The sequence below is a fragment of the Diceros bicornis genome, chromosome 4 (genome assembly GCF_020826845.1).
Source record: "Diceros bicornis minor isolate mBicDic1 chromosome 4, mDicBic1.mat.cur, whole genome shotgun sequence".
Classification (NCBI taxonomy): Eukaryota; Metazoa; Chordata; class Mammalia; order Perissodactyla; family Rhinocerotidae; genus Diceros; species Diceros bicornis.
In genome coordinates, this window is record NC_080743.1 from 22,599,912 (window position 1) to 22,615,302 (window position 15,391).

The 15,391-nt window shown below is 34.7% G+C and overlaps 1 protein-coding gene across 13 annotated transcripts in view; it reads right to left on the reverse strand.

The window, feature by feature from the left end:
• The window catches only part of ODF2L (outer dense fiber of sperm tails 2 like), a 36,658-nt gene that overhangs the window by 4,078 nt on the left and 17,189 nt on the right, over nt 1–15,391 (reverse strand). For 11 of the 13 annotated variants that reach the window (XM_058538427.1, XM_058538431.1, XM_058538430.1 and 8 more), the window contains 6 exons: nt 13,444–13,553; nt 12,341–12,476; nt 7,537–7,647; nt 5,841–5,945; nt 1,777–1,862; nt 1,532–1,694 (listed from right to left, as the gene is read on the reverse strand). In XM_058538427.1, coding sequence (XP_058394410.1) covers nt 1,532–1,694; nt 1,777–1,862; nt 5,841–5,945; nt 7,537–7,647; nt 12,341–12,476; nt 13,444–13,553 — 711 coding nt within the window. Of the gene's footprint in view, nt 1–1,531; nt 1,695–1,776; nt 1,863–3,467; nt 3,627–5,840; nt 5,946–7,536; nt 7,648–12,340; nt 12,477–13,443; nt 13,554–15,391 lie in introns of all 13 variants that reach the window. The other 2 variants (XM_058538434.1, XM_058538422.1) reach the window with 2 other exon arrangements.

Genomic DNA, 15,391 nt, shown 5'->3' on the forward strand with positions numbered 1-15,391 from the left:
AACTGTGGGGAAAGAGCCCTTAGGACAAATATCCGTGCCCTTGTCAATACCCCTCAGTGTGGACAATGGTGACAGTGCAGTGACGGCACTCCTCATGTGGCAGGAACTAGAGAAAGCCCCATATTCCACTGCAGCAGGAGAGAAAGGAGAGGGCAGACACGTCTCTGGGGACCTTGAACACTTTTGAGAGGAAATCTGAGAGCACCTAGCATTTCCAAAGTCCACTTAATAAAGTCACTCTTATTTTCCTCTCAAAAGTTTGTGGGGCTGAGAAATCTGGATTACATTTCTACCACTGGCAGTACATTTTACTACCTAGCTTTTATTCAATGACGTGTGTTTCAAAGTCAATTTAAACTGGTTTCCCAGAGTTAAAAAAATCAAAATATATAATATGGCACATGATGTAAGAGGCACATTTCAAGGATATCAGATTTTATCTGACTCTTATGGAATTGCCATTAACAGGCTTGGGAAAGACCATGGGTCAAAGAGAGTTTAGAGGGAAAGATTCACAACTGGGTGTTGGACCTGTTAAGTTTGAGATGTCTATGTTAAGTGCAGATGTCAAGTAAGTAGCAGAATATATGAGTCCACATTTCAGGGGAGAGAGAAGTCTGGGGTGGAGATACCCACCTAAGAGTCATCAGGGGAGAGACAATCTCTTTTTAGCATCATCAATCCTGTGATAAAACTCATCATCCCCATTTTCCAATTAAGAAACAAGTTTAGAGAAGTAATTTGTCCTGGGTCAGGGTATAATATGTCAGAGCCACAATTCAAATCCAGTTCCTGCTAGACTCCAAAGCCCACCTCATGTCCTTTCAAGATTACATTTTCAAATCATTTGAAAAATTTACCTCTTCTTTGAGATCTTCCTGAATCATCTCCCCTCATCCCCAGGTTGAACTAACCACGCCCTCTGGTGTACTCTGTACCCTCCCTCTATTGTAGCACCGACATGCTGGATGACATCTGTCCACATGTTATCTCCCTACTGAACTGTGAGTGTCCTGAGAGCTGAGGCCAGGTCTTACTCATCTTTGCATCTCAAGCACTAGCAAAGTGCCTACAAATGGTGAGATATTTATTAAATGGTAACCAAATGGATTTAACTGGAACTCAATTCTTGCATATATTTACTCATGCAACAATATTTACCAAAAGAAAAGGGAGTTGAGCTTTACAGCTCACCAGATCCTACTCAAAATTAAAATGTTCAAAAACTTGCACATTTGCTTTGGTTTTATTTAAAAAAAAAGAAGGAGGACTCCTTTAAAGTGTTTTCCATCTCTGCCCTTCACCCTGCCACATCATCATTTATCTAGTGAAGTAACTCTGGACCAGTAATATACCTGTTTAGCTCCAAAAGGGAAAAGTAGGTAAAAAACAAAAATGTAATTGCTCCCTTCACCCTGTCATCACGATAAAAACAATAACTGTAGGTTTGGCAAGATGAGATATTGTCTGTTTAAAAAGATGACTCTTTGGTAAACTAATTAAAAAGTTTCTAAATAAAGGCCATCTGTACCTTTTGTCTTCCTTCTTCTAAAGCAGCTTCCAGCTGTCTGGCCAGTGCTGTATATTCTGCAGATTTCTCTTTAAACTTAAGATTGCTGTGCTTAAGACATTCTTCTTGGTTTGCCAGCTTCTTTTCAAGTTCTTTATTTTCCACATCCATCTGTTCTAATTTTCTTTTTACAGAAAACATATATTTTAAAATTATAGTGTGTAGAGAAAAATGTAACACCAATTTTAAGTCAGTTTAATACTTACTGTTTAAGATTTTCACACTTCAACTGAATAAGAAAATTTTCCTCTTCCAAAGAAAGCTTTCTCAGAAGATTGTGATTTCCATCAACCTGATAGAGGGAAAAAAAAGTTTTCTTGATTATTTTCTTTATAATCAACTTCCAAAGAAATCCATATATTTTATTGTTAGAAAAATCATAAAAAACAAGAAGGTATAAATATTGTTATTATTACTCATATACAGAGAGACATCAAGAAATATTACATTGTTAAAACACAAGTTCTTAAATTCCTGGTTAAGTTTAAAAAAACTGTTGCCTTATGGAAAATCATCTGCTAAAAATTTTTCTGAAAGATGGCAATTAAAACATCCTGAAGGGGCCGGCCCAGTGGCACAAGTGGTTAGGTGCGCGCGTTCTGTTGCGGCGGCCCGGGGTTCACAGGTTCGGATCCCGGGCACACACCGACTCACAGCTTGTCAAGCCATGCTGTGGTGGCATCCCATATAAAGTAGAGGAAGATGGGCATGGATGTTAGCCTAGGGCCAATCTTCCTCAGCAAAAAAAGAGGAGGATTGGCAGATGTTAGCTCAGGGCCGATCTTCCTCACACACACACAAAAATTCGGAATAATGTTTTATTGAAAAAGGACATTTATTTTATTAAGTAAATGTGAAGATTTTAAACAATATTAATCTCCTATTGTTAGATACTTAGGGTTTCTCTTATAGTTTTCTGTTTCACCTAAAGCTAGTGATTGATAATTGAATATCTGTGAAGTTGTAACTATAAGTAAAAACTGTATTTGTGAGAAGCAAAATAAAATAAACAAGTAAATCAACCAAAGACACATTCGTCCATGCCAAGACAGAATATTCTTCCCATTGCTTCAAATGCTATACTTAAATTGTTTAAGAAGCCTTGAAAACAAAGCAATTCTTTCTCATAAATTCAATCAGTAATTTAGGTCATCAATGTAATTTGACATTTTCCTAGAAAAATCTCCTCAGGAATTTAAATTCAGTAAAGTTTCGTTTGCATGTTTTTAAAAACAGGTGCATTTCAAAGTTAAAATCCAGATTATGTTTTGAAAGATAGACAAGGAATTGGTCCTAAAATTGTTTTGCGAATAAAGAAAAAGACTTGCTACCATTCTTGGACAGGCTTCTTTAGGAAAAAAAAGTAATTACTTAAAAAAATACTTATTAAGTGCTTACTATGTGCTAGGCATTGAATCAGGAAATGGCTATGTGGTGACTAACAGGGCACCCATGATCTCTGTTCTGATGGAGTAAGAAAGTGTATGTTGAAAAAGTTAATCTTTTTTCCAAATAAACTTGATGCACAAGTCTAGTTAAAATAAATTCTAATTTTTGTAAGGTAAATTACAATAATTTACCTTATCCTGACATCACAAAATAATATGTAAAGATAGCATTACTCCTTCTATCATGCTATTACCCTGTCCTCAAATGACTAAATATAGATTTGTATGAATAAGCTAAATCAGCAATTTTAGTTACCAATTTTTCACTATAAAATATTAAAAGAATAGCTTGCAAAATATTATAGTATCTGCATGAAATTGACATTTTATCAACTGATTTAGATGGGAGTAGAAAAATCAACCCCTAACATAAGTGCTCTCAACTGGTGAAATCATTCCTAAGCGTTTCTTTATGATGTCTAGCAAAAACGAGAACAGCAGCTGGACACCTGGCCCTGAAGCTCCCTAACGGTGTGCGCCTGGTCTGCACATCTCCCCTGGCATTGCTGCAGACTCTCCTGACACTCGTGAAGCCTCCGCTCCGCCGCCGTCAAGGAATCGCGGACGCGCTCTAACTCCTTCAGATGAGACTGCATCTGGCCTCTCATCTGAGTTGTAGCATTAAAGAAACAAGTGCAAGATCACACATTCAGCATTAACGTTTGTACTATCTAAATACTAGATATGCTTATAATATAATAAGTAATTTAGGTATAATGGTTTTAAACAAAAAGATTCAACCAAATAAATATGAATAAACATTAAATTAGACTCTGCTAAATAAGAACATATAACTCAAAAGTGGGTTGAACTGGGGCTGGCCCAGTGGCATAGTCGTTAAGTTCATGCGCTTCGCTTTGGTGGCCTGGGGTTCGCAGGTTCGGATCCCGGGTGCGCACCGATGCACCACTTGTCAAGCCACGCTGTGGCGGCGTCCCATATAAAGTAGAGGAAGATGGGCAGGGATATTAGCCTAGGGCCGATCGTCCTCAGCAAAAAGAGGAGGATTGGCAACAGACGTTAGCTCAGGGCCAATCTTCCTCACACACACATACACAAAAAATTGGTTGAACTTCAATTAGTTTTCAAAAAGTTCGTTGAGCAAATGAATATAGTAGTATTAGCTTGCAGGAAGAATGTTTAACCTACTTAGGAAAGCAAACTTTTTGAATCCTGTCTTTTATATTCAAGCACAGATATTACTAATAAAGCTGGTATGGTAGTTTTCTACTGTCCAGCCATCAGTCTAAAGTAATTATCACTTTTTGTCAATCAATCTTGTAACTCAGATATTGCAATTACAGCAGCCTTGCTGCACTCATCTTAGACAAAATCGGTGGGGTTTACTGTATATTATTTCAAGATAGCTAATATCATCAGTCCCTCAGTAGATGTAATTTGATCATTAATGTCACTATGAACAAATCTCTCTAATTTTATCTCTATTGATCTTTTTGGTTGCTGCAGTTTCTCAGTGAGGCATTTTTGTGGAGATGTGACAAGAAACCACACTAAGAAATGCTTGTACTGTTAATTAAGAAAAAATAACCAGACAAACGGCATTTAGGATGTTCATGTGAAGGAAAAACGAGAGCTAGACTCTTTCCCTGAGACAGGGAACACCAAGAGCTAATGTGCAACATCCGGTATTCTTGATCCCAAAAGATAAAACTAGAACAAAGCATCCCTCCAAGTCCCCAACCATCTAAGAGCCCATGAGAAAACCAGGAGACTTAAAACAGTGGAAAAAGAAAAGGAAGAATTTCATTTTAAAAAATGACCTCTCTAGTTTAATACCAGTAAGAAAATACTGTGACCTCAAAGTATCTGAAAAACACAGGCTCTTGCCCCATCTGCCTTTTGAACAGGTTTTTTAATAGGCTTTTATTTACAGTGCTGCCTAGCAAAAGAGGAGACATTTGCACTGGTTAGTCTCATGAGAAAGAGATCAAGAGGCATGACATGATTTCTTCTCTGGTCTGCTAAAATAGGTGAAAAGTAATTCTAAGAAAGCAGGAAGTTGCATGTTTGATGGCTCTCTTTATCTCTGTTTAACCAGCAGAATGTCTGCTCTGGCTGACCCTTTCTTCACGTTGGTGCCTCACGCAGACTTCTCAATCCCAAGACGCAAGGACACCCCAGAGACAGTCACCTTATTACACTCAGTTGGAACTGTCCAGTAACATACCATGACCTCTCCAGCCAGGAGTCAGCGTCCTACGACTTTCACTGCTTCCTTACCAAAACAACATGAAAAACCCAAAAAGGGATGCGGTTTCATTTAAAAACTTAAAAATATTCACAAAAACATCATAACTTGGCCTTCCCCTCATTCTGTTGCAATAGGGTGAAAAAAGGAAATGACACTGGGTTTTTTTTTATGATGTTATTTTTCTTCCAAAAAAGCATTTAGCAGAGAATATTTACTTTGGTTTTTTAGACACAAAAGATTTAATACCAGAAAAAAAAGGTGTGGTTAAAAAGGAGACGTATTCAAGTTTGAATACTTCTGGTTCATGAAGCTCAGTGATGACCATTTTTTCGAGCTATTTGAGTCTGCTCTTGTAACAGAAAAATTAAACGTTTATGCTATTTTCCAAATATTAAGAAAAAAGTAAAAAACATTCACACAAACAAACAACATTTCAAGCCTGGAAGAAACATTATTTCCTCAGAAAACAAACTCCTACAGAGACTGAGAACAGATAATTCCTAGGTCTAAATTAGAGAAAATGACTAAAATGAAAGGATCTGTGTAATATTCATAAAGTACAAAACATATAAATAAAATGTTATTTTACTATTTAAAATGTCAAACTTACCTTCTCTAATTTTTTATTTTTGTTTTCTGTTACTAGGTTATTTTCATGTAGTAAATTTTCGCATTTGCTTTTCACCATTTCAGCTGCTTCTTGCAACTTTTGTATCTGAAAACAAAATATATTATTAGAGTAACGTATTATTTTATTATTAGGACCATAACAGGAAATAAAAAGCTAAAAATTTGAATTTTAAATTTTAAACAAATAATTATTTCTTTATCAATACCTTCCGTATGTTTATCTAATGTTATTCCTTCTTTAAATATGGGAATCACTCAATGCTCTACTGTATTCCACAATCCTTTTATGATTTACCTGTCTTTTCCCACCAATATTTCTAGACTCTTCACTTGAGCTCTGAATATTAGAGATCTTCATTTGCAGGTCAACGTCACTTTAAGGAAATCAGCCTCCTGGGGCCGGCCCCGTGGCTTAGCGGTTAAGTATGCGTGCTCCACTACTGGCTGCCCAGGTTCGGATCCGGGGCGCGCACCGACGCACCGCTTGTCTGGCCATGCTGAGGCGGCGTCCCACATACAGCAACGAGAAGGATGTGCAACTATGACATACAACTATCTACTGGGGCTTTGGGGAGAAAAAGGGAAAAAAAGGAGGAGGCTTGGCAATAGATGTTAGTTCAGGGCCGGTCTTCCTCAGCAAAAAGAGGAAGATTGGCATGGATGTTAGCTCGGAGCTGATCTTCCTCACACAAAAAAAAAAAGAATCAGCCTCCCATACCAAACTAGCTCCTATACCAATTATTTTATCTTCCAAATCAAAATCAGCTCAAAACATATCTGACAGAACACTTTAGACAAGGCCCAGAGCCTAGACTATGGTAACTCATCCATAGAATTACTGCTAAGGGATTAAACCCGAACAACCAGCTGGAACACCAGATGACATTCTCAGGAACATGTCCTACAGTCCACCAGAGCCTCCATTCTTATCTGCTGGATGACTGCAATATTCTAATTGGATGTCTCAACTCCATTTTCCCATCTAAACCATCCAGGTGCAGCCCCTTCCTACTTACCTACACTATGCCCTCCTTAAGCTTTTACCTTTGGTTCATTATTCTTTAATTCAAACACTCCCAATAAAAACAAGCTGTTTATTGACTAGTTTGTTACTCTTCATTCAAGGACCTGCATAAGTCTCATCCTTCTCATGAAGCTTTTCTTGAACACTGTATTTCCAAAATATAAGTTTTTCCATAAATTAACATTGAACACACGCTCTATTCCATATATACTGTCATATGTTCTTTTCCAGGTCTTTCAGGTGAGTAAATCTGAATTATACTTTATTGATTGGGAAAGAGTGGGTATTGGGCTTTAATGAGCCAGAAAGGAGTCATTATTCTAAATCAATACCATTAAATATACAAGATGACAACTATAACCAAGATTAACAAGATTATACATAAGGTTTACATTACACCTATGTAATTAATTTTAGATCTACTTTTAGGAATATCCAATACATACACAGGAAATGTTTGAATCAAGAATCAGCAGGATCATCTATTTATAAAAGTATTTGGAACATTAAGAAATATTTGGGACATATCATAGTCTATCACAAAATAACAGCTCTACTTTTCTTCACTTCTGTTGATTTAGATTGTAAACAAATGCAGTGTTCTAAATTGTCTATCAAATTTAACAAACATTAAAATAAATGCAATGGTCACCTGAGTTTTATACACTTCAATAAGGGCTTTCTGTTGTTTTTCTACTTCTTGCAATTCTAAGAGTTCATTTTCAACAGAAACAATCTCGTCCTTCAAAGCAGCAAGTGTAGTCTAGCAGAGAATATATAAATAGATTTTATAAATCATTAGAACTCATTTGTACTCCCGTGCTACAAGATTATGAAAACATAACTCATTCATCAACGAAATCAATAAAATAATTATTTTTGATTGATACAATGACTAATCTAAAAAAGGAATTTCAAAAAGTAATACTTATGAACAACATTAATAAGACTTATTCAAGACATATATTTTTAAAATTTACTGACAAAAAAAGACTTGGAAAATAGGAAGACCATGTTCCTGGATGGGAAGACTCAATACTATTGACAGATCAGTGTTTTTACAAATCAATAAAACTTTAATGCAATTTCAACGAAAATATAACAGTTGAGGGGAGGGGGGATATGACGAAATTAATTTAAAATTCATATGGAAAAATAAATAGGAAAGATTAATAAAAATTTGAAAGGAATACTAAGTGGAGAATCTCAGTTCTTATTAGATATTAAAATGTATAAAGAACTCAAATTATTAAGATACTAACATAAGAATATAGAGGCCGATGGAACAGAAAAAGAAAAATACACTAAAATTATATTTAGTGTATAACAAGGCTGGATTTTTAAATCAATGGGGAGAATATGGATCAGTAAATAATGGTAATAAGACAACAGTTTAACTATGAGGAAAAAAATAGATTAATTATTTGCCTCTACCCAACATTATTTTTTATATTTCTTCATATATTTTTATATATATCTTATATATTATTTATATAAAATATAAATATATTTGTCAACATATTTTATATTTAACAAATATAAGAAATAAAGCTTTAAAAATTTTCACAGAAGATCCAGGTACAATTTTATTTGATTTTAGGATAGCAAAAACCCTATTAGACATAAAATCAAAAGAAGATATCAAGAACTGTTTTGGGTCTGAGATTTTACCCTCCAAGTTTACGAGTTAGTCTAGCACAGTTTCATGGATGCTAGCCAAAGACATGAGACTCGTGGGTCAGAGACACAGGCCTTCATTACTCACTGCAATAGCAGTAGCCAGATATCCACATTTGTGTTAGTTTTCTAAGCCCCAGTTCACATAGGGCAACACAGAGGAGGCCAGATGGTACCTGTACCTGTAGCTGAATGCATTACTGAGGAGCAACCCTGAGTTTAGGGAACCCAAATCTCTTAAAACAGGCAGTAAGTATGCCTACTCTTTGATAGAAGGAAGCATTGCTACCTTCCATGGATGTTCATTATACAAACACCCTTGAAAAGACAGTCTGGTTCACAGGCAGCCAGTGCCTCTGCTTGCAAGCTGTGCAAAAATGTGAGAGACTCCCAACAGACGCCATAAAAGAAAAAAATATATATATACGCACACATATACATATATATACATATGGGTATATATCTCCAAAATTTCATAGCACCCTCAAAAAATCTGAGGCAATGAAAAATGTGAAAAATTAACAAATTATCACAAATATAATATATAGAAAGTTCTTACATATTAAGAAAAAAGACACATAAAAGATAATGAGTAGGTAATTCAAAAAGGCAGAAATGTAAATAATCAATGAATACATAAAAAAATATGTTTACTAGTTATTAAAAAAATGCTACAGGCACTGGATATTCTTCCAGTAATGAGCAAAAGAGCAAAGATCCCTTCCTTCATGGAGCTTAAATACTTCATGTATAGATAGACAAAAATAAGGGGTAGATAGAAAAAAAACAAGAATAAGAAATAAAATATATCATACACAAAAGCAGGCTAGGAACAAGTTGCAGATGGGCCAGGGAGGCCTCCTTTCTCCTCCTGAGAAAGGAACTTTTGAGTAAACAGCAAAAGGAAGCCTGGCTCTTTGAGAGAAGAGGATTCCTGCAGAGAAAGGCAATGGTGGGAAAGGCCAGGCCAGTTAGCCGGGACACAGCAAGAAGGCCAATGTGGCAGGAAGGGAGAAAACAAAGGGGAGAGTGCAAGAAGGTGAGGTCAGAGAGGGAAAGGAAAGCCAGATGGTATAATGCCTTGTAGATGTTTACTCTATTAATCAAGATATCATTGGAGGGTTTGAGCAGAGCAGTGACATGTCCAACTTGCATTTTTATAGGAACTACTCTAGTGCTACACTGAATGCTGACTGCAGGGACAAGGGCAGAAGCAAAGAGAAGAGTTAAAAAGTCACTGTAATGACGAGAGATGATGGTGGCTTGAACCAGGGTAATTTAATGGCAGTGGTCCTGGAGAGAAGTGGTCAACTTCTGGATATAATTGAAGTAGATTGGCTGTCAGATTGGAAGAGGGTGTTAAGGGAGAGGAGTCAAGGATGACAGCAAGTAATAGAAAGCATGATTGCCATTAACTGAGATGAGGAAAACTGTAGGATGAACTATTTGGGGACATACATGAAGGAGCTTATTTTGGACATGATAACTTTGAGACACCTATTACACATCCAAGTGGAGATTTCAGGTAGGCAGTAAAATATATGTCTGGAATTCAGGGGCAAGGTCTAGGCTAGAGACAGAAATTTGAGAGCCCTCAGGATATAGATGGTATTTAAAGCCCAACATTAGATGAGATCACCTATCAAATTTGGAAACATTTGTTTTAAAATTGCCTAGTACTGGAAAAAGTATAGGGACCCATTTATGAGAGGTAATTTGGAAATATATAACAGCAACATTAAGAATGGGCCTCCGTTCTGACCATGGAATTCCACTTCTAGAAATTTATCCTAAGAAAAGATATGTAAGAAGACTCAAAGAAACTATCCACATTTTTATTTATAATAGCAAAAACTGGAAGTAATCCAAAATCCCAAAAATTATATATATGCTAAAATAGTAACTTTAGTTATCTCTCCCAGTTGTGAGGTTACAGGTGATTTTTTATTTTTCCTTTTGTGCTTTTCTGTTTTTCCAACTTTCTATAATGAACAAATAGAACTTGATAACCCTCCAAATAAACTTTTGTTGTTTTTAATAGAGGAGGTCACTGGGCCTTGGAAACAACATCAGCTAGCTATTGTTTCATTTGAAACTTTAAAATCTAAAATTATTCTAAAGTAATTAAAAGTAGCAAAATACAACATCTAGGCAATTTTACATTGTAAATAACATATGTTAAACATATCTAGATTTTTTTCCTTAAACAAAATCCAGAGAATAATGCATTAAAAATACATGTTTCTGAATTATTAATAGAAGATGATAAGATGTAAACTTTAACTCAATAATTTTTATATCTATGTAATTTAAAATTAATTCCATTATCATGCGATTAAAAACTGGATTTACAATTAATGAAATATCCTTCTAATCCCTTCTGTTTGAAGGATACCAAGGAAATTCAGAAAATAAACATAATGAATAAAATTGCTTCCTCTTCCCGGATAAAACATTTTAAGCATTCATTTAATAAATATTCATTGAGAGTGAAGTATATGTCACACCTTCCCTGGGCATCCTGTGCATACAAAGATGGGAGTTTATAAGAGATTCACCCTAATTGAGAAGACTTTGGGGACAAGTAGCATTTGAGCTGAACTTTAAAGAAAAAGTAAGATTTAGATACTGAGAAAATAGCATTCCAAACCATAAGAGTAGTAAAATTACAGGAATAGATACAGGAAAACATGAACAAATTGCAGGAAATAATGAGTACTCATATCCGGCTAGAGCTCAGGATAACTAGAAGAATACATTCCCTAGTCTCCCTTGCAGCTATGTGGGGCCATATGCCTAAGTAAGTACAAGAATCAAGTGGTATGGAACTTGCAGGAAGTTTCCCTAAAGGAGAGGAGATGGGAAAAAAAAAAGGGAGATAATCCATCTTTTTTTCCCCTCCATCTTGTTGCTTGAAACTTGACTATAATGGCTCATGAATGGCTCATGATCCACTTGGATTATAAAGAATGAGGGTCACAACCTAGGAATGGCAGAATAGAGAGGTAAAAAGAGGCTAGGTTCTCTCATGCCTATTAGCTTTGAACTGCCAACTCTGGCCATCTTTTACATACACAGATTCTTTTCTGTCTTCTATTTGCTGTCCTCCAAAAATAGTATTATGGAACTGAAAATGGTGCCATGGTCATTAGTCAAGTCTCATCTGGTTACTTGTATCTCTGATTGAGAACTCAAATATCTTTTTTCTCAGAAAGTATAAAAGCTTCTTCCCCATCTTTTCTCTGGTACACATACAAACCAATCACTCCTTGGGTTTGATTAAGTTGGAAAATTCTTTCTGGTTATGAAGCAGCCAAGAACATACTTTCTGGTTTCAAACAGACCAGGCCTGAGGTTATATCCTATCGTAACCATGACACCTAGAAATACATGCATTAAAGTTAATGTAATTTTGGATGATTCACTTAACTGCTAAAATTAAAGAGTAAATAAATTTTTTTTATGTTGAGATAAAGAGACAGTTATTCAACTTCATAAATCTTATTTAATACTGCTGAAAATAATTTTAACATGTATCTGTATATACATCTACAAACATTTAAAAATCTATATACAAATATGTGTGTATAGATGTGCATACACAGACATGTAGATATAGATATAGTATCATGTTATAATGATACTCTAATACTCTGAGAAACAAAGGACAAAATGATACAAGCAAACTATTCAAAACATGCTGTTATTTGAAGCTACTTCTACTAAGTAGACTAGGCTGTCATTATACAATCATGCACACACACGCAAACACACAGTACCTTTAATTTTGTATTCTCAAGATTCAGAGTTTCATTTTCATATTCAATTGACTGAAGTTTTCTAAGAATTTCTTCACATGAATTTTTTCCATGGTCTTCCATTTTCTTCAGATCTTCCAAAAGATTAATGATTTGCCTTTTTAAAATAAATGATATATTTTATAAAATTCATAAAAATTTTCATTCAAATAATACATTTTAAGTGTGTTTCTGAAATTATTTTGGTAGGTTGCACTGTTTCAGAAGTTAACAGAACTCATAGAACAAGGGAAATAAGAAGCAGTAATCGATACGGTTACTATTGAGTAACCTTGATTAGAAATAATTACTCATTGATGGTGCCAATGAAAAATTACACAACCTTCTCTTTGCTATTACACAACCTTCTCTTTGCTATTCAATAAAACATCTAAACTATCATCCACAGGTATGTCTGTCCACCTGTCTCTTGTGCACACACATATACACACTTTCAGGAACAAGGTTAAATAAAAGGATCAAGTGAGACAATAACTAATCTTCAGAAGCAAATTATATACATTAGTTTTCAATAATAAAACTGAAGAGAAGATACAGAAAATAAAACATTTAAAAGCAAATATTTAGGCTTCATTCTTGTTGGCTTATCAATAATAAATTTCAAAGCATAAAATATATGTATTTTTACTCACTTATTTTCTTTCTTATGCATTGAAGGCACGTTAAGGAACAATAGTTTTTAAGATTTTGAAACTACTTATGATTTTATTATAAACTACGTTATATATTCTTACTTACACATTCTTGTTCAGTAGAGAAATATCATTTCTATTTTAAGACAAAGGTAGTGTTAACATTTACTGCAAATAGATGACACACGCTCTACATGCCAAATACTAAACTACAAGTTCAAAATTTCAGAATGTCAGCACTTTTAATGGGTAATCATTTCATTGTATTTTTAGAGTAAGAAAAGCTTAGAGAAATTATAAATATCAAAAATATCAAATAATATAGACAACATTTTTACCACATGTAATCCAGAAGAACCAAAATACAAACCAAAGAGGAAAGAAATGAAAACACTTATTAAACAATAAAAAGATTCTAAATTTTTTTCTTACTTTTTCATTGTTTTGATCTGAACTTCCAATTCAGTTTTTTCTATTACGATTTTCTCATAATGACTTTTCCAGGCATTGGAAGCTGAGACTGTTTCAGACAACTTGGCTTCCTGAAAAAAACATCAAGTACTCATCTTATAATTTAGTAACACTTCGTTTTTTTTCAGGGCCCTAAACACAAATACATTGTAAACAAGGAAACACTCATCCTATAAAGTATAGAACTTTAATTACAGAAAACTTCAGTGTACAGTTCTGAATATAGGAAAGTTTTAAAGTAAACTTTAATAATACATTTATATTATTATTATTTTATAGGCACATAGTGGCAGTTCCAACTTAAGGTTTTAAGGATGTTGATGTAACTATTTTCAAACAATTTTTCATAGTTAATGAAGATAATTCCATTTCTATTTACTCAACTTTCCATTTTGCATTCTCTACATAGAAGATGCTAGCAACCACAGAAGCATCAGAGGAGAAAGAAGCCCTCTATGGTATATGTAGAAACTACCTGCAAGTCCACAATTCATAGCATTTAATAATGCAGCCTTATTTAGCTTTGTTTTAATGATGCCAACCTGTTTTGTAGAGGTCACCCCTGTTGGCGTTCAAACACTCTTACTGTCAGCAAAGAGATGAAACTGGTAATGGTGGCTTATCCACTTTGAACGTGAGCTCCAAGAGGTAGAGACTTTTGTTTGGTTCGTTCATTGCTAGGGCCTTGAATAATGCTTGGCATACAGCAGACACTCAACAAATAACTGTCAAATGAATCTACTCTTTACAAATCTACCTAGTGAGCTGTGGCCATTATGCCCCCAATCTACACAAAAACAAACTCACTGGAATAGCAACAGTGCCAATAATCACTAACCAGAAGACCCAGAAGTACTAAGGACAATAGTTAACATTCATTGGGTGCTTCCTTCTTTCCTTCCATCACTCAGACATTCACTGAACAAGTATTTATTGAGCATTACTATGTGTAAGACATTTTTTGTTTACATATTTTTCACAGTAATATTTCTGATATATTGAAGACTAGTATTCTGTTTTCATATTTTATGTAAAATAGATTTTGATATACACTATGAAGTATAAGTTGGGCAATTATAATATAAATTAAGATATTTAGAAATTTTACCAATATCTCAATAAGAATGGAAAAAAATAAATTTTACCTATAAAATAAATGCTATGAAGAAAATTTGAGACACTGATATGATTCATTGTTGTGGGACTACTTCAAAACAAGTGGTCAAGGAAGGCCATTTGGAAGAGATATCAATTAAAAAGATATCTGAATGATTAAAAAAAGGAACCAGTGACTGTGAACTGACAAGACCACTACAGTCAGAGACAATAGCAAACAAAACAATGAAACAAACTCCATGTATTAGAGGAACAGAAAGGAGGCCAATATGGTAAAAGTGTAGTATGGCCAGGCACTGTGCTTTGACATATATTTTCTCTTTTACTCCTCCCTACGATTATATGAGATAGGCAGTATTATTATCACCTATTTTATAGATAAGGAAACTGACACTTAGAGAGGTGAAGTACCTTACCCAAAAGGACAAGGTAAACAAGCAGAGGAGCCTTCCTATACCATGTTCTGAGGCATGGGTGACATGATGCTATTTAAATAGGAAAATCCCAAGAATGGGGACTCAATTAGTTTTTACCACTCAAGAATATTTTCAGGCATTCAAATAGGTCTACAACCTTCTAGATTTTGAACTTTGTCTTCGATTCTTTTATCTAGTTAAGTTTTTCTGAATGTAGGTTAAATACTAGAGCCTTAACATGTTAACATGAGCTTATAGAATGTTAAGTTTTGTTTACACAAGTGTTTATGCAAGTCTGTTTTCATTTATAAAAGCCTCTAATAATTCTATAAGCTTTAACACTGGTTCTTAAGAGGTGGGATACCAGTGAGACATGA